Source organism: Echiichthys vipera (genome assembly GCF_963691815.1).
Source record: "Echiichthys vipera genome assembly, chromosome: 9".
NCBI lineage: Eukaryota > Metazoa > Chordata > Actinopteri > Perciformes > Trachinidae > Echiichthys > Echiichthys vipera.
This window is the reverse complement of record NC_139834.1, coordinates 18441392-18463724: the sequence shown is the minus strand read 5'-3', so window position 1 is coordinate 18463724 and position 22333 is coordinate 18441392. Positions and strand designations below refer to the sequence as shown.

At 42.7% G+C, this 22333-nt stretch overlaps 1 protein-coding gene across 1 annotated transcript in view; it reads left to right on the top strand.

Annotated features, from left to right (window-relative positions):
* Positions 1 to 22333, top strand: part of dip2ba (disco-interacting protein 2 homolog Ba) — a 45379-nt gene that overhangs the window by 15164 nt on the left and 7882 nt on the right. Inside the window, exons 2-28 of the mRNA XM_083920360.1 lie at positions 7213 to 7284; positions 8458 to 8613; positions 8823 to 8948; positions 9171 to 9407; positions 9513 to 9641; positions 10450 to 10569; positions 10939 to 11136; positions 11447 to 11538; positions 11614 to 11724; positions 12000 to 12123; positions 12439 to 12548; positions 12978 to 13080; positions 13411 to 13475; positions 13574 to 13667; positions 13967 to 14086; positions 14211 to 14325; positions 14668 to 14807; positions 16679 to 16815; positions 17407 to 17487; positions 17597 to 17724; positions 17968 to 18082; positions 18325 to 18526; positions 18641 to 18753; positions 20765 to 20845; positions 21007 to 21130; positions 21272 to 21393; positions 21841 to 21952. Of these exons, the coding sequence (XP_083776486.1) occupies positions 7213 to 7284; positions 8458 to 8613; positions 8823 to 8948; positions 9171 to 9407; positions 9513 to 9641; positions 10450 to 10569; positions 10939 to 11136; positions 11447 to 11538; positions 11614 to 11724; positions 12000 to 12123; positions 12439 to 12548; positions 12978 to 13080; positions 13411 to 13475; positions 13574 to 13667; positions 13967 to 14086; positions 14211 to 14325; positions 14668 to 14807; positions 16679 to 16815; positions 17407 to 17487; positions 17597 to 17724; positions 17968 to 18082; positions 18325 to 18526; positions 18641 to 18753; positions 20765 to 20845; positions 21007 to 21130; positions 21272 to 21393; positions 21841 to 21952 (3327 nt within the window). The remainder of the gene's footprint in view (positions 1 to 7212; positions 7285 to 8457; positions 8614 to 8822; positions 8949 to 9170; positions 9408 to 9512; positions 9642 to 10449; positions 10570 to 10938; positions 11137 to 11446; positions 11539 to 11613; positions 11725 to 11999; positions 12124 to 12438; positions 12549 to 12977; positions 13081 to 13410; positions 13476 to 13573; positions 13668 to 13966; positions 14087 to 14210; positions 14326 to 14667; positions 14808 to 16678; positions 16816 to 17406; positions 17488 to 17596; positions 17725 to 17967; positions 18083 to 18324; positions 18527 to 18640; positions 18754 to 20764; positions 20846 to 21006; positions 21131 to 21271; positions 21394 to 21840; positions 21953 to 22333) is intronic.

Below are 22333 nucleotides of genomic sequence, written 5' to 3'. Positions count from 1 at the left end.
GGAGGGTTTTTTTTGTGTGTGTGTTGACTAGCTGAGGCTTGTCTCACATTGTTTGATGTGTATAATGCACATTGTGAGTTTGTCTTTGTCTTGATCTCTCTCTAGTTTCCTATAAGTCCCATCTTGCTGCTGTCCTACCATTGCCACATTTTATTTAGAGTTTTCTACTCACACCTTTTGTTACATCCTCTGTGCTGCTCACTCCCTAAACTCATTACCCTCCATATATTGGCTAGCACAGGTGTTACACGTCTTGGATTGTATGCTGAGCTGTGCTAACAGGCAGATCTCAGTCTGCTTATTCTTCTCTTTGAGGTTCTACCCAAGAAAATGCCTCAGAATAGTAATAGGAGCTGTGATATGACCTGACACACCAACCCAGAGTAGAAAATGGCTGCACAGTAACAAATACTAAAATAAAATAATCCAATATTCCAAATAATCATCATCATACTAAGAATTAAATAATAGGAAAACTAAGTGACATTCTTTTTAATATATGTCACAGAATTTGATAAAATAGAGAAAAGCAAGTTGTCTTGTTGAGGTTCATGACATACTGTGCAACTGAATGGTGATAGAGAATCAACTGGGGCTGTCCCTGCAGCTTCTTTATCAGGTGTTTGAAGTAATTCTGGGGGAAATGACTCACACTTTATATTGTTAACTGCCTGGTCCCTTGAATTTCTTTTTATGTAGCTTTAAAACAGCTCACATATTCTGTATCTGCTTGTTACAACACTTGATTTGAGCACTCTTAAATAAAAATCTAAATGTTATATGTATTGTTTATATTCTGTATATTTCCATTTTAAATTATTATTGTAAACTTTGAAGTTGACACATGTTTAAAAGAGAGTACCAGGATTTATGATAGCTAACCTTACTTTGCTCAGCCCTAATAAACTACGATTTAACCGTTCAGTTAACTGTCAAGGCCTGCTGCTTCCACCCTCTAAACAACCAAACACAAACCGAATCTCTGTTTCCAATGGAGATTCTGTCAAGAGAAATTACACTCCTCCGGCCTTTTTCTCAGCTGGACGGCAGATTTCTTTTTTCCATCCTGAGATCACTTCATCCTCCCTGTCTGCCTGAAAACCCCCCACATGGGCTCGCTGGGTCCCAGAGGAATTGTAGGCCTGTTTTTGGAGTGGAAAACATTGGTCCTGGAGTTGAGAGGCCTTTGTATAAATGCTTCAATCTCTTTTCAGACATGACCCCCCCCCCCCCCCCCGAATGAGACCTGATTACTTGATTTAACTGTATTCAACTGCTCAGTATATCTGAGAGTTATACACAGTGCTAATGTTGTGCAGATGCTCAACCAACCCAATATAACCTAATACAGATTGGTATTTTCCATTATGTTTAATTTATTATGCAAAGAAAATATCCATGTTTCATGCCAGGTTGGAAAAAGTGTGGGCTACAACTACGGATTATTGTCATGGTCAATTAATCTACCGATAATTTTTCCAGTTATTTGGCAATGTATTCGTCTATGAAACATCAACAAGTTGCCATCACACTTCACAGGCAAACGTGATGGCTTCAAATGTCTTGTTTTGTTCGACCGAAAATCAAAATAAAACATAAAAAATAAAATTTGAAAAATGAACTTCCTAAACATTGCCGTTATTGAGTTACTTGCTTGACTGGGACTCCAAATATGTTTAAAGATGAAAGATATTCTATTTATCACATAAGACAAAGATAAGCAGCAGATCCTTACAATGTATTCACGGAAACAAGAAAATGCTTTTTTAAATGCTGCATTTATTTGTCTTGTTTAACCGATTAATGGTAATGTTTCAGCTCAAGTTCACATTCATAAAATGAAAGAATAAATAATTTATAAGAATGTGAATCAAGACTATTCGATCTTAGTATCTTTCTACTTGTCTAATTGCTTCCATTTTAGAGCATAAACTATAGAAATAACATCTCTTTTAACTAACAACCAGATGCCATATAATGGCCTTGGTGTCAGGCTCCTTCATTTGCATTTCCTGCCGAGTGCTATTTGCCCATGTTCTCAGCACAGTCTACCCGTTGTTTTTGTGTTTCTGCACTATAAATAAGATCCTGTGGGTGACGTTAGTTCCTCTCTCAGCCCCTGTGTTTATGTGTGTATTTACATGTAAATGTGCGCACTGTGGCTGCTTGTGTGAGTATTTTTGTTTGTGGTTGTGCTCTGTGTCTCCTCACTGTCATCTGCTCACCGAGACCCTACGGGAGACTAGCTTTCTTTTGTTGGCATCTATTTCTCGTGAGATTGAGTTGTAGTCTTGCATGTTAGCATCTCATTCATCACAGACAATAAACCACTGATGGACAAAAACATCTTTGTGCCGATCAAACCAGTACTGCTGGCTAGAAGCCTGGCCATGACCTCACAGGGTTAGAAGTCCTACGCCGCGGGCTCGGAGGCTAGCCTCAGCTCAGACATTTTGGCCATCTATCCTTTTAACACGTCTACACAAATGTCCAGACGGTGCGATGTAATCTGTTAGGTTAGATGTAATCTCAGATTACAGATTAAGATAGAGCCAAAAATGTTGGATGGTTCTCTTAATATGAAAGGGAAGTTTTATTTGCTACTATCTGTGTAATCTAAGAAGTTCTTCTCATTGCGTTGTGTGTTTGTGTCCAGTCATGTGTTGTTAAGTAACCTGTGTGAGCATGCAGGTAGAGGAACTGATACTGTGAGGCAACAGGAAATCGTGGGTGATAGAAATAGTCCTGTTGCTTCCTCACAGAGCTGCATGTCACTAGGCTAATCTGCCCACAGTAATTAAAGTGTGTGTGTGTGTGCGCGCCGATGCCGTCACAGTGGTTTGTACATACTATGGATGTGCACTGTTTTTAATATCAACAGAAAATTACAAACCATATTTATTGACATGAGGTGTTGTGTAATTTGTTCATACATGATCTTGGAAGTGTCAGTGGGGGTGCTGGGAGGCTTATCAGCTAATTCCTAAAGCAATTCACTGCCCCCCACCACACAGACACACAACACAAATGTTGTATCTCTGCAGTGTACTTTGGTGACTTTAATCTGATTGTTCTTGTGTGTGTTGGGCAGGTTGGTGGAATGGTGTGCGTTTACTACACTCCAGACTCTCTCCTGTCGGCTAGCATCAAGTATTAGCCCATCATTCTGTCTGAAAGCGAACATTAGCCCGGCAGTGACCTCTGACTGTTATTGAGACCACCAGAAACTGTGCTGGCTCCTCGTTTGTGTCTTCTTTTTTTGGTCACTGTTGGGAGCGTTTTCATCATCTGATCCCTGGGTTGCTGGCAGAAACATGTTCATATACTGCAATATTCAGATACAGTATAACCCGGGGGGCTTCCTCTATTCTTAAAGACAACCAAAGGCACTTTTACGCTTGCTTTTTTCAAATTGTCAGTGGGTTTTTCATAAAAGAAAATGTGCCCTGACCACAAAACAGATGGAAAACTTTGGCATTAAAAGCGCTTCACTAAGCCTTTCAGGCAGAGAGGAGCATTTCCAATATTGAGAATAGTTTTCATGAGCCAAGTAATATCAGTTCAGAAGTAAAAGGAACGTTGCAGTATAAAAGTTGGCAGCAGGTGTTTCACTCTAATCGAAAGAATAGCTGGGGAGCACGCTGGCTTTGCTGCTGGGGTTTTATGGCGGCTTGTTCAGTTAAAAAAAACAACTAAGAATCTCTCTAATTTCAGGATTCATTTCACCCATTGCTGAATGACCTGGAGTCTTGCTTAAGGTGGTTCTGGTGAGGATTTGTCCCAGTTCATTGGAGTTTCATAATTTGAGTTATCATCATGTATTCCCCCCACACAGTGTGTGCTTTTAAAGATAACTTCAGTCTTTCCTTCTCAGCCCTCTCTGACTGTGTGCTGTTAATTACTCATCATGTATCCACTATTGATGTGGTATTAGGTGTTCCTCTTTGGGTTTGTTTGAGAAATATTCAGTCCATTGTGTCCAACAGTGGCCTAAAAAACATCATTTGAAGTTTGTCAGTTACAGTCAGTCAATTGATGATTCAATATACAGTATGAGCTGCTTGGAAAATCCCAGGGAAATGACTATCAATACATTCATGTTTAATATACACTGAATCATCTACAGCTGATGGAAAAAAAATGTCTCATGTACTGTAAGCCACAATCGTGAATGTAGTGGGCCACTAATATTGAAGAGTCACCATTCTGGACACCAAACACAGAGATCTTGAGTCACCAGTTTACTTAATCCATCTGGAAATATTTGGAAAACGACTCTTTTAAAGGCAAAGTTAGACTTTTTCTTTTCACTTTAATCACAACATGATGTGAATTGCCATATTTGTATATTTTAACCAGAATTTCGAGGCAGATTTGTAGGAATCTGAAAAAGTTATATTAGAAGGTTTCAAACATCACAGTGAGCGGACAAATAAGCTGCACAAACACAATAGGCTCTAATGTGCTGGAGAATGCCAGTGCAGATTAAAACTGAAGTGGTCACTAATGCCTGGATGCGTGACTTCAACTGTAAAATCCCTTTATGTCAGAAAACGCTGGAGCTCCCTAAATTATTGGTGTAACTGGGAATGCTGTTTATGTGTGCATTTATCCCCTCTGTGACCCTGCACTGTCAGTTGTGAGCAGATCAGCCCTCCATCTGACTTGTCCTGAGTTCAGAGGTCAACAGCAGCAGTTTAAAGGACGAGCCAGAGGGTCACTGTTATCTTGACTTGAATGAGCTCTGAAGCAGCCACATTGGTTGGCCGGTTTACACAACCAGCTTGATAATGACAAACTTGGAAGACAGGTGGAAGGGTTATTATAATTGCTTATAGAAATGAGATGACCCTGTCACTGAGTTTAGACATTTTTACACACACACTTTTCTAAACTTGCTTTATGAAACTATATCGAGCTGTTCCAGCGTATCCCTAACACAACACAACAAAACACACATGATCCTGGTTTGACACACTGACACACATCTCACAGAGAAGGCCTGTAATGCAACTCTGCACCGGGCTCAGTCAGCATTCATTCCTCTGTGTACTGTAGCACCCCTTAACCTGCACCAGCTGTGTATACACACATGTACACACACAAATACATTGGCTTCCTGCACCTCAGAGGAGTTTTTTGGCCAATGGGCTAGCTCTCCTGGCCAGTTGGCCCTCTCTGTTAGCATGGTGTTCTCCAATCAGCACATTCCTCTTTCTCTAGACAGACACAGGGAGGCGATTTTGGCAGCGCACACGCAGGGTGGGGTAACACTCATATCCTGTCCCCTGACCTCAGATTACACACACACATGCACACACAGTCACTGTACTGTTATGCTCATGCTTGCACTCAAAACACCACATTCTTGCTCTCAAAACATACAGCTTTTCCTTTGTTTTGAAGCAGCTGTGGCAGTCACTCTTGGTGTCTCTGCCTACTGCCAGCCACAGAGCCAGTGTGGTCGTGCCAGTCCATGCCTGTTGTTATGCCCTCACACTAATACAGACTCTCCTCTGTCCGTGTTAATGACCCTCCCTCCCTCCATCTTTCCATCCCTCCCTTCCTCTGTCCGGGCACCGCTTGGACACCAGCACTAGGCTTGACAGAACCCCATCTCCGACAACAATGAAGTTCCAATCAATTTGCTGCTGATAGCTGCACTTGCATGTCTGTCTAGGAGTGTTTTCCTCCACATCAGCAAGCCTGTAGCGTGCCTAAGGGAAGAAGAAACAAAGAAAAGGAGACTATAATGCACCCAGGCATTAAGTTGGAGCTGACTGCTGGTCACCCTATTCGAGCTTTTCTCACTCAGCACTCTGCACTCAATCGCTCTCTCTGGAAATTTGACTTTGTTTTTTGCTGTTTTTTCTTTGTAAATGGTGTGCGCTCCCTCTGCTCCCTTCCGCTGTACATGTTTCCTATGATTCAGTGTTGTGAAACCTCAAGAGTTTTCATCATGGGAAGGATCAGAAAAGGAAAACTCAAATACTGGCAATTTACATACTCAATCCTAAAGGGAGCTTCCTTTTTTGATTCAGAGTTTTTTTCCCGACAAAGACACACCAGTGGAGAGTGATCACAGTGTGAGAAAGCTTTAAGACACACAGAAACTGAGTTGCACATGGGACTTCCCACCCAGTGCCGGCTTTTCCAGCCCACCACCCTTCAATCTGCTGTTGAACTTTGCCCCCGACCCCACCCCTCACTCTCAATTTTCTTTCCATTGTTGTTTCGTAAGTTCCTTCTCTTCTGCCAGTGACTCTCACCATGTGTTTATCACTCCCTACAACCCTCTACTCCCTGTTATCTTTTCTCCATTTTCTCCTCCTCTCAGTTGGCTGGATGAGGGTTTTCTTGTTGTCACTGAGGAGGAGGAGGTGTGGGGATTGAGGCTAAGCAGTCCTTTGGCACATTGTACTTGACATATCATACTGTGTTATCACTGGACAGAGGGAAAGGGGAATAACTGAGAGAGTTTGCAGCAGTTGGATTGTTTGTGTGTACAAGGGCAGTGTGTTTGTATGTTCGTGAACTGAATCGGGTGTGTCTTGCATGCATGTTTGCTGCATAAGCAGCAGTGTGTGTTTTGGGGTCCCAGTTAAGTGGACTTTGTCTTGCCTCTGTTGCTCTTCAACAAACTCTGGTCACGGTGAGAGTGCTGCCAGTCCAAGGCCGAAAGGGGTGGGCTTGGTTTACAGTGGGAAAAAGAGGGGGGGAGCAGGAAGAGATAAATCCTTTGAGTCCCATGTGAAACCGGCTCACATGGCTTCCCTTTTGCTCTGCTTACTATCCAAACTGTACCTGATAGCCTTCAGTTTTGCCATTGTTCTCTGCCACGCACAGCTATCGGCTAGTTGCCGTAATCATATTTGGGTTTCGTAGCCTGGAGGAGGTTTTTGTGCAGTCATCATGTTTATTCACCGAGGCTAATGTAAGGCCAAACAATGGCGTTATCCCCTTGCCTACTTGTAAATGCACTGAGCCGTCAACATGTGGAGTTCAGTAGATTTGGTTTAAAGAGGATTAATATGACTCAACCCCTGCAAATGTATTAGCTAAAGGAGAGTCTTTGTGTTTGTGCGTGTCAGAGGAATGTTGTATGTACTTTATCTGGTTTATGTGTGTGTGTCCCTGTGTGCGCAGTTGTCCAGTGTTTGCGTGGTAATTATGACTAACATAACGGTGTGGTGTCGCTGTCCTCTCTCCTAGGTGACATCACGCAGAAGGGCTATGAGAAGAAGAGAGCCAAGCTGCTGGCCTCCTACATCCCTCATTTGCCAAGTAAGATCCTTCGTAATCTTCCCCTTCTCCTGTCAGCATTTTTGGGTGCTGGTCACTCTGAGATGTGGAGACTAATTGCATCAGAACTCATCATCAAGTCATGACGTCAGTATGCTGGACCTTGAATCTTAGCTTATAGTTCTACATAGAAAAAACATTGTTCTTTTCAGCTACAATTACAGCTGACTGTAATTCTCTTTGTCCAAGTTGTCAAAGAGAATTTTCTGGCTGTCTGTGGCACTCTAGTGGCCAAAATGGGAATTGCACATATGATAACAAAGCACACCGTAACATCCAACAACTTCCCTAACAACTGTGCGGCTGTATAAAATCCCCAGAATAACAAAACCACTGTGTGCCTTAGAGCTGAACCTGTGGACACAATTTGCTTTTACCAGTGTCTGTTCACTGTACTACTATGAGCCAGTCACGCATGCCGACCTCGTTGGTAAGATGATCTGTTCAGTTTTTCTGAGTCAGCTGACTCACATGAGGGTGTGGTGTTTCCTCAGGAAGAATTGCACCACATTAGCATTGGCTTGAAAAAATCTTTCTCTATGTGTCACTGTCTTAAAAAGAGGACCACTGAAACTTCTTTTCCTGCTAGTTGGCCTGTTTTGGCTTAAGCTACCACGTGATGCATATGAAGTGATCAACACACACAGGGAATAGCAGGGAGTGCAGGAATCTAAATCACATATGGATAATTTCTATGTATAACATTAAGTAAGGGAGTTATGCGTTGTTATGGGCAGCTTGGTCTTGATATCAAGGCCTGTATCTGGAAGCTTTGAAGCTCCAAAGGTCACCTACTGCTCCTGCTCTGGTCCCATCAAGCCTCTTTACACCTCTGAACCATCATCTACACAGGCTCAGAGGAGTTGACTAAAAATATATATAGGAGTTAAGCCTAGTTTCATGTATTGTTTTAACAGTATAAGTAGCTATAGTCAAGTACATGTCCTTATTTCACTTTATGCTCGGAGGCTCTGTAGTGAGGCTAAATTTAGAGAGGTTCTGAGTACAATATAATATTTATGACTACATGTAGCTGTAATGGCATTATGTAAAGCAGGAGTCAACTCTCCAAAAGCTCATGTTAGTTTATTGTTTATTAATGTTGCCCTACATGTGTTTTTATTGACTTTGCACATACCCGCTTGTGTTCTGTAGATGTTGATCTGTCTCTGCCAGATGTACAGCTTTCACCGGGTCACAGTGCTGACCCAAGCCCGAGTCCTGAGGCCCCAGGCCCCTCCACATCTTCCGCCTCCAGACACCACCGCGCACACCGCAGTGGAGGGGCCAGGGACGACCGCTACAGATCAGGTTGCGTACCTGGCGTACCTTAGCATGAACACAGCGTACATAAAAAAACCCACTTTTTTTAATAAATCATAAAATGCATTAATAAATACTATCCAGCAATAACGAATCATCAGCCTGTCACCTTACTCTTTGGAACCTTTTTTTTTCTTTTTCTTCCTTTCTTTCTTCCTTGTTTGTCTTGTCTCTGTTTATTCTTGCCGTTTATGTAGATATCCACACAGAGGCGGTGCAGGCAGCACTGGCGAAACACAAAGAAGAAAAGATGGCATTGCCCATGCCAACCAAGAGACGCTCAGCATTTGTCCAGTCTCCCATAGATACCTGCACACCTCCAGGTAAACTAGATTTCTCATACTCAGTGGGTAGCTGGTAGTCCCTCTGGGCAATTAAGTGTCTCTGGAGCAAGACACTGTGTTCCTGCTAACTGTAGGGGTGCTGTTCTGTAGCTAACCTTTCTATAACCCATTTAAGGATGGCAAGAAAAATCATAAATGTGTCCTTTGAGACTAAATAGCGTAAAAAACATGTATATCTTCAGGATTTTCTCTTTCCATCAGACACATCTTCTGCATCAGAGGATGAAGGCTCATTGCGCAGAAAGGCAGCTCTCAGTGCAGTGCTAGCCCAGAGCCTGCAGAGCCCTGATTACTGGATCAACCGTTCCGTCCAAAGCTCCTCCACATCCTCATCTGCGTCCTCCACCCTCTCCCATGGAGAGCCCAAGAGTCAGCCACAGCCCCAGCCCCAACCTGCTGTTTCCTTGTTGGCCGATGTACTGGCCCACACACGCATAGGTAAACTTCACTTGGATTAATAGCTCCAATGTTCACAGACAAATAACAGTGATGGCTGGCTGTTGTTCCATTTATGACCTATTCCTCCTCCTCCTTCTCTACCAGAAAACAGCGTCCCCCCAGATGTGACATCCTCCACTCCCCAGGAGAGAGGGTCCAGGGTGGACCTGCCTCCAGCGGTCAGGGGCATGAGCCGTGGACAGAGTCGCTCCAGCATATTAGATACTGCTGACGGTAAACTGACACAAGCCAAGATGTTTATAAATGTCTTTTAGTGGTTAAAGTGTACATATCAGGGTGTACATTTCCGTACAATCACAGTAGTTTTCTATCCCTGAAATGTGTTGAACATGGTTTCTGTCGTCTGGTTATCAATCTTCTTCAAATTAGGAGGTCAAACCATTTGCATGCGTTAATTATGGCAATTGAGTGACGTTTTCTGTTTTGCATTGACCGTATGGCTCACAGCATTGCAGAGACGAAGCTGACCGGAATGTATTTGAATCGATAAAATATCTGCCCAGGTTCATCCAGAATCATCTTCAACATTATCCTCATTTCCCTGTGTGGTGAATGCTGCTAATCACAGATATTTTTGTTCTTTTTTTTGGGTCCATTAATCCTGTACCTGTCTTGCCTTTCATTTAAAAAAGGAAAAAGAAAAGGTAATATAAATCGAAATCGGGGGAAGGGAAGGGATGATGAAGAGGCCCAAATCAGCTTGCTTTCCAGCCTGGTGTCTTTCTCTCTGTCTCTGTTTGTCTCGTGTCATAGGTTTAGACTTAGAAAACCTCCTATATTTGATTTTCCTAATGATCCGTTATGTTTCTCTTACCAATTACCCCTTTGAATCCTTCCTGCTGCTGGTTCTGATCCTGACTGCGTGCTAGTGTGTAGGGTGCTGCCTGTGTGAGAGTGTGTTGTAAAGTGGATTAGTACTTTCGTTACAATAGAATTGCATGTATGGATGTGTGCTTGTGTTATTTGGGTTATTCGTTTGCATATGTTTCTGACAGTGGCTGTTGTCTTGGTGTTTGTCCAGGCGTGCCTGTCAACAGCAGGGTGTCCACTAAGATCCAACAGCTGTTGAACACACTCAAACGGCCGAAGAGACCACCACTCAGCGAATTCTTCCTTGATGACGCTGAGGAAATTGTAGAAGGTGAGAAACGTATTGTGTGTATGTATTTGTGTTTTTCTTGAACTGAAATAAAACAGGAATAAGCCAATTCACATGAGCGCATGATCTGTTGAACAATATCTCATATGTTAGATTTGTTGCTTCTTTCAGACTGACTTTAGATGGTATTTTTGCTGCTTTTGAAATCAGATTTTGTAATGTTAGAATTTCTTATACAGCTATTGACACAGCAAACACAACTGTTAATGCTATTTATGTATACTTAATTAATTATTTACAAAAAAAAAACCTGAATCTAGTATTACTATTATTTTAAACCAAACTTGGTCAGGAATTAATGTTGCATGCTCTTGGCTTAATCGCCTAATCATCCACTCTGCTGTCATCCAGTGCCCCAGCCGGACCCCAACACCCCAAAGCCAGAGGGACGCCAAATCATCCCGGTGAAGGGGGAGCCCCTGGGAGTGGTCAGTAACTGGCCCCCTGCCCTGCAGGCTGCCCTGGCTCGCTGGGGGGCCACCCAGGCCAAGAGCCCTGCCCTCACTGCTCTGGACGTCACCGGCAAACCCCTCTACACACTAACATATGGTGAGCAGCACCTCCACTCATAGAAATGATCATGTAGACAGCTACAGTAAGGCTTTGTATAGCCCAAAGTTAATGTCTATGTTTTGTGTCCACCAAATGTAAATGTGAGATTTATCTTTTGCATATGAGCTGGTTCAACTGAATATAAATGTGTTGGCCTGAGCAGAATAACACCTACATGTACAGTACAGTACGTAAAAGGAGCAACAGTGGGTTGTGAAGTTGAACTATTCTGGATCAGTTATACAACATGGTAAATAAACAACAAACAGGACATTTTAAAATCATCATTCACTTTTCTTCTCCACAGGAAAACTATGGAGTCGCAGTCTGAAACTGGCCTACACACTGCTGAATAAACTGGGCACCAAGACAGAACCTGTCCTACAACCTGGAGATCGGGTAAGAGTCTATCAGTCGCCGCTCAGTATGTAAAGTAGCAAAGAAACACAGAAAATAACTTGCTCTCTTTCTTAGGTGGCACTGGTGTATCCTAACAGCGACCCTGGCATGTTCTGGGTGGCTTTCTATGGCTGCCTGTTAGCTGAGGTCATCCCTGTTCCCATTGAGGTGCCACTGTCACGACAGGTAACGTCACTGTTGTCAAGTGAATTTCTCCGCGTTGATCATCGAGAAAAACAAGATCAGATTTTATGGCAAGATCAATCGTAGTCATCTTGAATTTTTTGTATATGGTAAATACAATGCCTTGTGACTTATATAGTAATATAAAAATGTGGATTTATTATAAGACCAATATATTGACAACTAGAGTGCATGTGTGGTTTTTAATTGTCACAGTATTTAAAGACTGGCCTTTCCGTGTGTGTCATATGTCTCTTGACCCTTGTCTCTCTCCATAGGACGCAGGCAGCCAGCAGATTGGCTTCCTATTGGGCAGCTGTGGTGTTAGTCTGGCACTGACCAGTGAGGTGTGTCTCAAAGGGCTGCCCAAGACACCAAGCGGAGAGATCATCCAGTTCAAAGGTCAGTCGGCCCAAATGCACCATTGTCAATGCTGCTTGCTCAGCAGCTGTAATCTCTGTCTCTTTGGGAGACATTAGACAGGCTCATTAAAGAGAATATACAGTGTGATGTTCACTTGCTAATTTAGGACCAATGTGTGTGAACGGGTGCATCTGCTCGTAGAGTATCGGCTGTTCACCTTTGGCCTTGGAACCAGGAGGTTGCAAGTTGAATGTTGTCAATTTAGTGCAGCTCCAAAAATTAGTGTACCTTTGGTTTTTGCTTTGTGTCAGCTAAAATATTTCTATTTTGTCTCTTTGTGATTATGTTAACCAGGATGGCCAAGGATGAAATGGGTAGTGACAGACACCAAGTATCTGACCAAACCATCCAAAGACTGGCAGCCTCACATCCCCACTGCCAACACTGACACCGCCTACATAGAGGTACTCTTCAGAACATGCATGCACATTTAGCATTTCTACTTTAGTTCTCCAACAAAATGTATTTACTGATCATAAATAAATTATAGAGAGGTGCAGCTCCTGTCCTTTTATTTATTAATTCCCAAATTAATCCTGCATGAGAAATTTTGGAAAGCAGATTCATAAATTAGATAACTCTAAGGAAATATTTTAAACATATTTTATGTTATCCTATATAAAAATATTTTTTGTTGACTCTGAATTTTTAAAATCACATGGTTTCTTGTATGAACACATTTTTATGCCTTGTAAAATGGCCTTTAAATGTAACTCCTAGATAAGTGCTATACATGTACTTCATACATGAAATATACTAAAAATTATTGGGTTGTTTCCAGGTAAATTGTGCTCTTATTAACTTTGTCGATGTTTGTGTGTTTCTTCCATCAGTACAAAGCAAGTAAGGAGGGGACAGTGATGGGAGTTGCTGTGTCAAAGATCTCCATGTTGACCCACTGTCAAGCCCTGACGCAGGCTTGTAACTACTGTGAAGGTCAGAGCTCAGCGCCTTATCTATCTCATACCTCTCCTGTTTCTCTGCCTCTCTTACACTAACTCTGTCTGTGTGTGTGTGTGTGTGTGTGTGTGTGTGCGTGCGTGCGTGCGTGCGTAAGATATTTAGCATTATAAACTACGCTTAAAAAATAGTTCTATAATTTAACAGTGCTTCAGTAGAAGATTAGCTGAGGATCATGATTAATGAGAATATATACTCTAATAGAGCACAAAATTACATTTTTAGTGTAATCCAAATTATTCAAATTATTGACACAGCTTGTGATTGCATTCCTTGCATAACGTGTCCTTGTGTTTTCTGTCTTAGGGGAGACACTGGTCAATGTGCTGGACTGCAAGAAGGATATGGGCATGTGGCATGGCGTCTTAACGGTGAGATCAAATGCAATTATTTTATCCTGACTGGTTGACCTTTTTAACTTTGGTATGTAGCACAATGGGACACTGACAATATGTGTTTTTTCCCCCAGAGTGTCATGAACAGAATCCACACCATTACAGTGCCATATGCTGTCATGAAAGCATGTCCCATGTCCTGGGTGCAGAGGGTCCACATTCACAAAGGTTCAGCCAATAATTTTATTGCCTACGTAATTTTGTGTGTGTATGTGTGTGTGTGTGTGTGTGTATATATATATATATATATATATATATATATATATATATATATATGCGCGCACACACACACACGCACACACACACACACAGATTAAGCCAAAAAAAGGGTTTTATTTCAAATGATAAGTTGACGACCTACAAGACAATTAAGTTAGCAACAGTCAAGGAGAAACCACATAGAAACCACAAACCGTAAATACTAGATAGATAAAAATAGACAACGTATTTTGCTTACCCCCTGATAGCACGTGTGGCCTTGGTTAAGTGTCGTGACCTCCACTGGGCCATGATGGCTCACAAGGACCAGAGGGACACCAACCTGTCCTCCATACGTATGCTTATTGTGGCTGATGGAGCAAACCCATGTGAGTCACTTCCCCCACACAAACACAGTCTCTATGTAATAAAGAACCACTATGTTATGAGCTTACACGTATGCCTATTTCTACCCTGTTTTGATAATGTTTTTATCTCACTGTTTGTTATCAGGGTCTGTGTCGTCGTGTGATGCCTTCCTGAATGTGTTTCAGTCTCATGGTCTGAAGCCTGAGGTGATCTGTCCATGTGCAACCTCTCCTGAGGCTCTGACTGTGGCCATACGCAGGTACATCTGCATCCTCACATGCTCTGGGAAGAGACACTCTAATATAGGGGAGGTCAAAATTAGTGCAAAACTAGTTATTAAATTATGGATCGGATCGAGTGTCTTTCTCCTTTTTTTTGACATGACACATTTTTTTAATTCCAGTTAAAACATATGTGTACGCTGTGATTTTTCCTTTAAAAAACACCCAAACCACTGCACTTTGAGACTGAGACTTGTTTTGTGTATTAGAAGATCTCAACCAGATGTACAGTAGATGGATATTTTACCTTTCTGATACCTTTCGTCTGACCTGTTACTATTTCTCTCACACCATCACTTGTCTTTGTGCCGTCCTCTCAGGCCTGGTGCACGGGGAGCTCCACTACCAGCCAGGGCCATCCTGTCCATGGGCGGGCTGAGCCACGGGGTGATCAGGGTGAACACAGAGGACAAGAACTCTGCTCTCACTGTTCAGGATGTGGGCCACATCATGCCTGGAGGTTAGCTATCAGAGTTGGCTTTAATTGGCGCTGCAGCTGCTCCATTTATTTAAATTCCACTCAAAAATGTGTTTTTCTTATGTTAATGTCCTCTATAATGTCCGATCTTGACTAGACTCACTTGTATCTGTTCAAAAGTTACTAAAAAGGTGTTTCCACCTCTACTGAAGGGGGGATGTCTCTTCACTTCCTTGAAATCCTTGATTTAAGCACAGCTTAGGTACGTCACAAAGTCGAAAGGCAGTCGCTGTTTAATACGCAAAAGCCAGCAAAGAAACCTAAAACCCTGGACTGTCAGTACTGGACTGAGAGCGAAAACACACTGGCCCTCATTTATCAAACGAACGTACGGCAGAAAAACGTGCGTACAACCATTTCCTGGCAAACTTCGGCATTTATCAATTTGGACATGAGCGGGAGCTACGATCAAATCTCACGTCTGGTCTGAGGTTGTGTACGCAAATTTCAGCCTGTGTATTTGCGGTGCAGCACAGCAAAATCTGGCTGAAAATAATGAACAAACCTCAGCTGTCATTAAGCATAAGCAGCATCATATTAAGAACAGATCCAAACGGATTCTTAAAACGAATAAAAAAAATAAAAATTATGGTTGGAGCAATTGATTGTACTCATGTGCGTCTGAAGGCACCATCCATGAATGATTACGCATTCATCAATCGCAAAAACTACCACTCGATAAATGTACAGGTGATTTGTGATGCCAAGCTATCGCTTTTAAACGTGGTGGCCAGGTGGCCGGGGGAACATGCGATTATTTTATATTTCAAAACAGCTCGGCTCCAGCCCCCCGCGACCCGACAGGGACAAGCAGTTGAAGATGAATGAGTGAATGAATGTGTTTGCGCGCGGCTGCAGGAAGGCGCACTGCAGAGCCAAAGGCATCTCCTTGGTTAGTGGCTACCCTCGATAAATGCATTAAATCAAACAAGGTATCAGATGATTAACATGTTGGTATGGTTCTTCTAGTTGACAAAGGTTATCCTCTAACGGTATACCTAATAACCCCGCTTGCAAACCCCGCTGCAGAGCAGAAGCGCAGGTTCAGCAGTGCGCACACACGCACACGCTTCGGGTTGACTGCCTCCGTTATTCTTTTCCATTCAGCGTTTTTATGGGCCCCTTTTATTCCACTCTTAAGACTGCCAAAAAGCACATCTTTATTTTGCTCCATCTCGGATGTCAGGATGCCGATCTCTGTATTGGAAAAGTTTCTTTTCTTCCTAGTCTTCCTTTCACTTCATGTTTGACCTCAGTGGGTGAGGCCTCCGAACCAGGAATATTTAAGGGCGTAACATGTTAATGACGATCGAATTCAGCCGCCGCATTTATCAAGGCCTGCTCATTCGTACGCTGAGATTGGTCGGATAAGAATGTTTCATAAATCACACGTGTGTCCTGTCCTACGACCAATTCTGCGCTCAGATCTGCGCCCGTTTTCACGCAAGATTGATAAATGAGGGCCACTTACAAACTAACAAGTTGAGAAATCAGCCCACGGGGGCTTCGCCAGACGACTGCCCCACTGCCTCCTGTCTGAAGCCGGCTAAAACATGTAGGCCTATGACTGAATCTCTCTGATGTGTGTAGCCATCTCTATGCGGGCTTCTCTTTCACCTGTCAACCTTGGGGAGAGGCTAGAATGTAGTCACTGAATGAGCCCCAACCATAACGCGAGCAGGGGTGGTGGGCGGCGTGGGGCCAGGGAATTTCTCAATGAGGGAGAAAGAGTAGATGTGGGAAAGCCCTATTAAACAAAATATTAATCATAGCAGAGCATTTTTTTTACATACTTGAAAACTGGAGTGGGACTTGAAACAAACATAATGTTGTGACCTGTTTGTGTGTCTTAGCTCTGATGTGCATTGTGAAACCGGACGGGCCTCCTCAGCTGTGCAAGACAGATGAAATAGGAGAGATTGTGATCAACTCTCGGGCCGGAGGCACCATGTACTACGGCCTGCCTGGCGTCACCAAGAACACATTCGAGGTCTGTCAAAGTTTAAAACATGTTTTAAGTGCTGCTGAAATTACTCATTCCATATATATTCTTGACACACTAATCTCTATGTAGATTTTCTTCCAAACGAGTGGAGCAGAGTATAAAAACATGTAACATGCTGTTGAATAAGTATTTGGCTTGAGACAAGAAATGTCTACTTCCTGGCGACCCGTCCAGGTTGTCCCCTGCCTCTTGTCGAGTGTGTGCTGGGATCAGCTCCAGTCCCACTCCACCCTGCACATGATAAGCTGGTTTAGAAAATGGATGGATGGGGGGAAAAAAGGCACTGTTTAAATGATCCACTAGATGGAGCCACAACCATCATGAAAGTGTTGTATTTATTTCCATAATCCCTTGATTCCTTCAAATTATTCTCATAATCCCCTAAATGTGTTTTTGTCCAGTACATTTTTAAATTAAAATATTTTAGTGAATAAAAAACCACTTACAATATAAACTAAACTTTTAATTAGTATCACAATTATTTTGGTATACCTTTTGAAACAGAATGTCAGAGCGAGATGTACTCTGTTATATGCGTTCGAGTCCACAATGTTTGATTTCTCTGCAAATCTTTAGGTGATCCCAGTCAACCAGGCCGGAGCACCCATAGGAGAAATTCCCTTTTCGCGGACTGGTCTGCTTGGCTTTGTAGGACCGGTAAGTTGCACACACACGCAGAAATAAAGAGTTCCCTTTCTGTAATTTGACTGAAGATATAAGGGGAGACTTTGTATTTCCTCGCAGTGTTAAACTGTCTGCTCCACAGGGCAGTCTGGTGTTTGTTGTGGGGAAGATCGAGGGGCTACTGTTGGTGAGCGGTCGACGCCACAACGCTGATGACCTGGTGGCCACCGCGCTGGCAGTGGAGCCTGTCAAAACAGTTTACAGGGGGAGGTGAGACAGTAACTGATCCCTGTAGGCCACTGCACTTTGTGTGTTGTACAATTTCACCCCATAACAGGGTGCATGGATGCATAAGTAATACTAATTTTGTGATATTTTATTGGTATATAAGTAAAAACAGCTCCTGTTTATTCCCCCAAACTAAACAATCCCTTTAACGTCCTGCATCCTCTCCCTGGGTGTTCGGGTGTGTGGCGTGTGTGAGTGCTCATTTCTCTGTTTTCATGCACGCAGGATCGCCGTTTTCTCAGTGACGGTGTTTTATGACGAGAGGATAGTGATTGTGGCAGAGCAGAGGCCTGATGCCAGTGAGGAGGACAGCTTCCAGTGGATGAGTCGTGTACTGCAGGTAAAATCATATACATCATGTCGCCTAGAATGTATCTTCAATTAATATTTTTCTTTTTATATGATGGTATTTAGGCCCACTAACCCTTGTTACGTGACAGATTCTCCCTTTTATGCTTTTAGTTGTGCACCTTTCAAAGTCACGATGTTTGCACTGAATCAACACTTGAGAAAATGTTCTGATATACTGTGTTCATTGTGCATTCATTAAACAATATCACATGATGCATATTTACTTCGCAGGCCATTGACAGCATCCACCAGGTCGGCCTTTACTGCCTCGCCCTTGTTCCGGCCAACACCCTCCCAAAGACGCCCCTTGGAGGTATTCACATCTGTGAAACCAAGCAGAACTTCCTGGAGGGAAACCTGCACCCCTGCAATATCCTCCTGTGCCCGCACACCTGTGTTACCAACATGCCCAAGCCACGCCAGAAACAGCCAGGTATGCCGCCTTAGACCACATCTACTGATTAGCTTACTATTTAACATAACTGAGACTAATTCAGTTTTGAAAGTATGACACTGAACAGACTCTGATTGTGTTTGATCTGTACAGTGGATGTCGGCCCTGCTTCTATGCTGGTCGGGAACTTGGTGGCAGGGAAGCGGATCGCCCAGGCTACAGGCAGAGAGCTGGGTGTGGTGGAGGACCAGGATCTAATCCGAAAGGTACTGTTGGCCCTACTGACTGACTCTGCAATAATTATAGAAAGCCTAATTATGGATGTGGCCTTTTTCAGCATGCTGTCAGGAAAATGGTCTACTCTTTTCAACAGTTTAACTTGTATAAACTGTGAATTTTTATAACTAAAGCATTCTATATATTTTTTTCTAACATTATCACCTGGACAGTTAGACAACACTCTTACTCTAGTCACTGTATATTTCACACTACTTTGGAGCTGCAATGATAATCTGTGTGAGTGATTTATCAAGCAAAAGAGCCAAATATGTGATGTTGTCTTAATTACAGTAAGCTGCATATCTTGTTTTGTCGTGTTTTGGACTGTCGGTCGGACAAAACAAGACATTAAATGATGTAACCTCAGATTCTACAAAATTATGACGGTTATATGTGATTATTTCCTGATGTTTTATTGGCCAAACAATGAATCACTCAATCACAAAAATAATCTGCAAGTAAACTGATAATGAAAATCATTTTAAATTTAAGCCCTACACTATATGAAACGTATATCTATTCAAATTGAACTTATGTATAAATGGTAAATGCCTAAGTTAGAGATGACCCTGTAAGAGGGAAAATGGATGCTGATGTCTGATCCTAAATCTCTGTTGTTCTGCCTTTAACTTTGTTTGGGTTGGGCTTTAGCTCTGTATGTGGCCCACCATGATGGTAAGGCAAATAGCCTGCCCTCCTCTCCCCCCGCCCGTCTTTGCTTCTGCCGCTTCTGTCAGTCAGATGTGCTTTGCAGCCGCGACAGCCTGATGGCCACCAGCAACAGCTTTGACCCGGCACACAGATATGACTGTCCAGGCTGACTCCTTTGCCAGCAGGGGTCTGCACAACTAAACTAATATACAGAAATAAATTAAAAATGAAGTTAAATGTCACCCTGTATTTATCAGTGTCCCATAACAGACACTCTGTCATCACCATCTTTTAGGATGTTTGCTCAAAAGCTCAGCAGTAAATAAACTGACATTCATCGACTCATAGTGAATGAAAGTTTCTTGTATTTCTTGCATTAAGGAGTTAATAGAGACTTTGAGCGAGTGACTACAAACAGTCTCCTCCCATATGCAACCATTGAAGACCATGTAATCACATACTGTGGTGCATTATACTAATGCCTTGTAATAAACCCCAAATTTCCGTGTGTACCTCTGCTCGCTGTGTTCACTGTGATGCTCCCATGTGTAGCATGGCTTAATGAGTGGTCAGGGCAGCCAGTCTGCATGATGTGACTCCTGATTAATGTTTTGACCAGAGCACGACCTGTTGTCTGACTGAGAGATAGCGAGAGGGACTGGCACTGATGACTTCAGCCAGTGACTTTAATCTGACACTGCTGTCATGGTGTGACCTTTATTTTCTGTTACTTTACGTGTTGTCCAGTCTTCACTTGGCACCTGCCTTTAACGGTCTTCATTTGCTTCTGTGTCTCGTCTTTTTCGATCCTGTGCACTGACCCGTTCCTCAGCGTATTGACTGATTAACAGACTAATAGGGGCTAAGTTTAATTCTAAAAATAACCATTGGATTATTTCCTTGCAGCAGTTTTGCTTAAGAAATAGTACAGTGAGGCACTAATATGTTGATTTCAAAGCTTTTCAAAGTTGTCATGACCCTTTGTTTGAAAGGCCCATAGCTTGTTAGAGGCTCCAGGTGCAGATGGTCTCAGCATGACTCTGCACAAATATTCTCTGGAGATCCTCCTGTTGTGTGCTTGCGAGTCTCTGTGTGAGAGGTCAGAAGCGTAACAAAATAAGTGTCTGTTTGAAATCAGCAAATTCTGTTGTCACTGATAACTGTGTATTTTTGGCTTTTGGTTGGATGATATATACGAAGTGCCACTTGTTGACTACCTTTTATTTGTGTCTCTATCTGTTGGATCATTTTTAAACGGATTATTATTTGCCTAGGATGCAGCTTTGAATCCATGTATTTAGTCAGTCCACCATTAATGTTTATGTGTTGACACAATCTCTTTACCAGCACCAGTTTTTGTCCGAAGCTCTGCAATGGAGAGCTCAAACCGACCCCGACCATGTCCTATATGTGCTGCTCAATGCCAAGGTAGATTAAACGTACACACACACATCAAATAAATCTGAAAATTAGTAAAAGTAACACACAAATAATGCATACTTGTCTTTATTTAGCCATAGTAATGGTACAAACGGTGATCCATTTCGGTGGGTGTGAGTTCAGCTGTACTTCGTCTCTTTCTGCTGTAGGGGGTGGCAGTGTGCACAGCCACTTGTGCTCAGCTGCACAAGAGAGCAGAGAAAATCACAGCTACCCTCATGGAGAGAGGAGGCCTCAACACAGGAGACAATGTGGTGCTGCTTTATCCCCCAGGTAAATAAACACACACACACACACACACACACACACACACCTCATCGTTATAGATGTCCATCTTTCCTTGTTTTTTAATTTACTATACAGTAAGAAGCTGTTTTAGCTCACACGGTTCCTGTCTGTCTCCTCTTTCTGCAGGTATTGACCTGATAGCTGCCTTTTATGGCTGTCTCTATGCTGGGGTCATCCCTGTGACGGTGAGGCCGCCCCACCCACAAAACCTGGCCGCTACCCTCCCCACTGTCCGCATGATCATCGATGTGAGTGCACATTACTGATCTTCTCATTAAGGGTGCTTCTGTTACATTGTGTTTTTCAATCAAGCATTACCAATGCATAACAGAGTAGTTAATGTACAATTATCGAAGTACAACAACTAGTGCAAGGACGATCTTTGCATTTATTCCCTCTTAGACTGCTCTTTAAAGGGTCAGTGCACCTAAAGCACAAAGCAAACATGTTGTCACATTTACAGTGCCCAAAAGCAAGTAACTGAGTCCCAACCAGATACAGCGAAGTAGATCTTCTGTTGATCCAGTGGATTCCCTGGAGTGAAGCGAATAAAATTGAATTTCACCTCGGGGATCAATAAAATATAACAATAATGAAACGCCTTTTATTTAAGAGACACCTCGAATGGAGGATTTGTACCCGAGGTCACTGTTAAACAATTAATGAACTTCTTTTATGTTTGTTTGGTGTTACAGGTGAGCAAAGCAGCCTGCATCCTCACCACTCAGCCTCTCATGAGGATCCTCAGGTCCAGGGAGGCTGCTGCCAGCGTCAACATCAAGACGTGGCCCACTATCATTGATACAGGTGCTTGGAGATCTGTTGACATCTGTTCAAATTAGAACAGCTTAGAGGCATTAGGCATGACGTGAAGCAGCTGACCACAGTTGTTATAAGTAATAATGGTTTTAGGACACATCTACGGGCGCACAGATTTAGCACAAAAACTTCAGAATAAGAAACATGTTCCCTTTCTGTGTCCTGTTTTTTGTTGTTGTTTTTCTTTTTTAAAGATTTTTTGGGCATTTTAATGCATTCATGAAAGTGTGATGAACATTCAGGAAAGCAGGGGGAGAAGGGAGGTGACACGCAGCAAAGGGCCATAGGTTGGATTCGAATCCAGGCCGCTGCGAAGGACTATATAAGGACTCCTATATTGGGCACACACTTTACCAGTTGAGCTAGAGT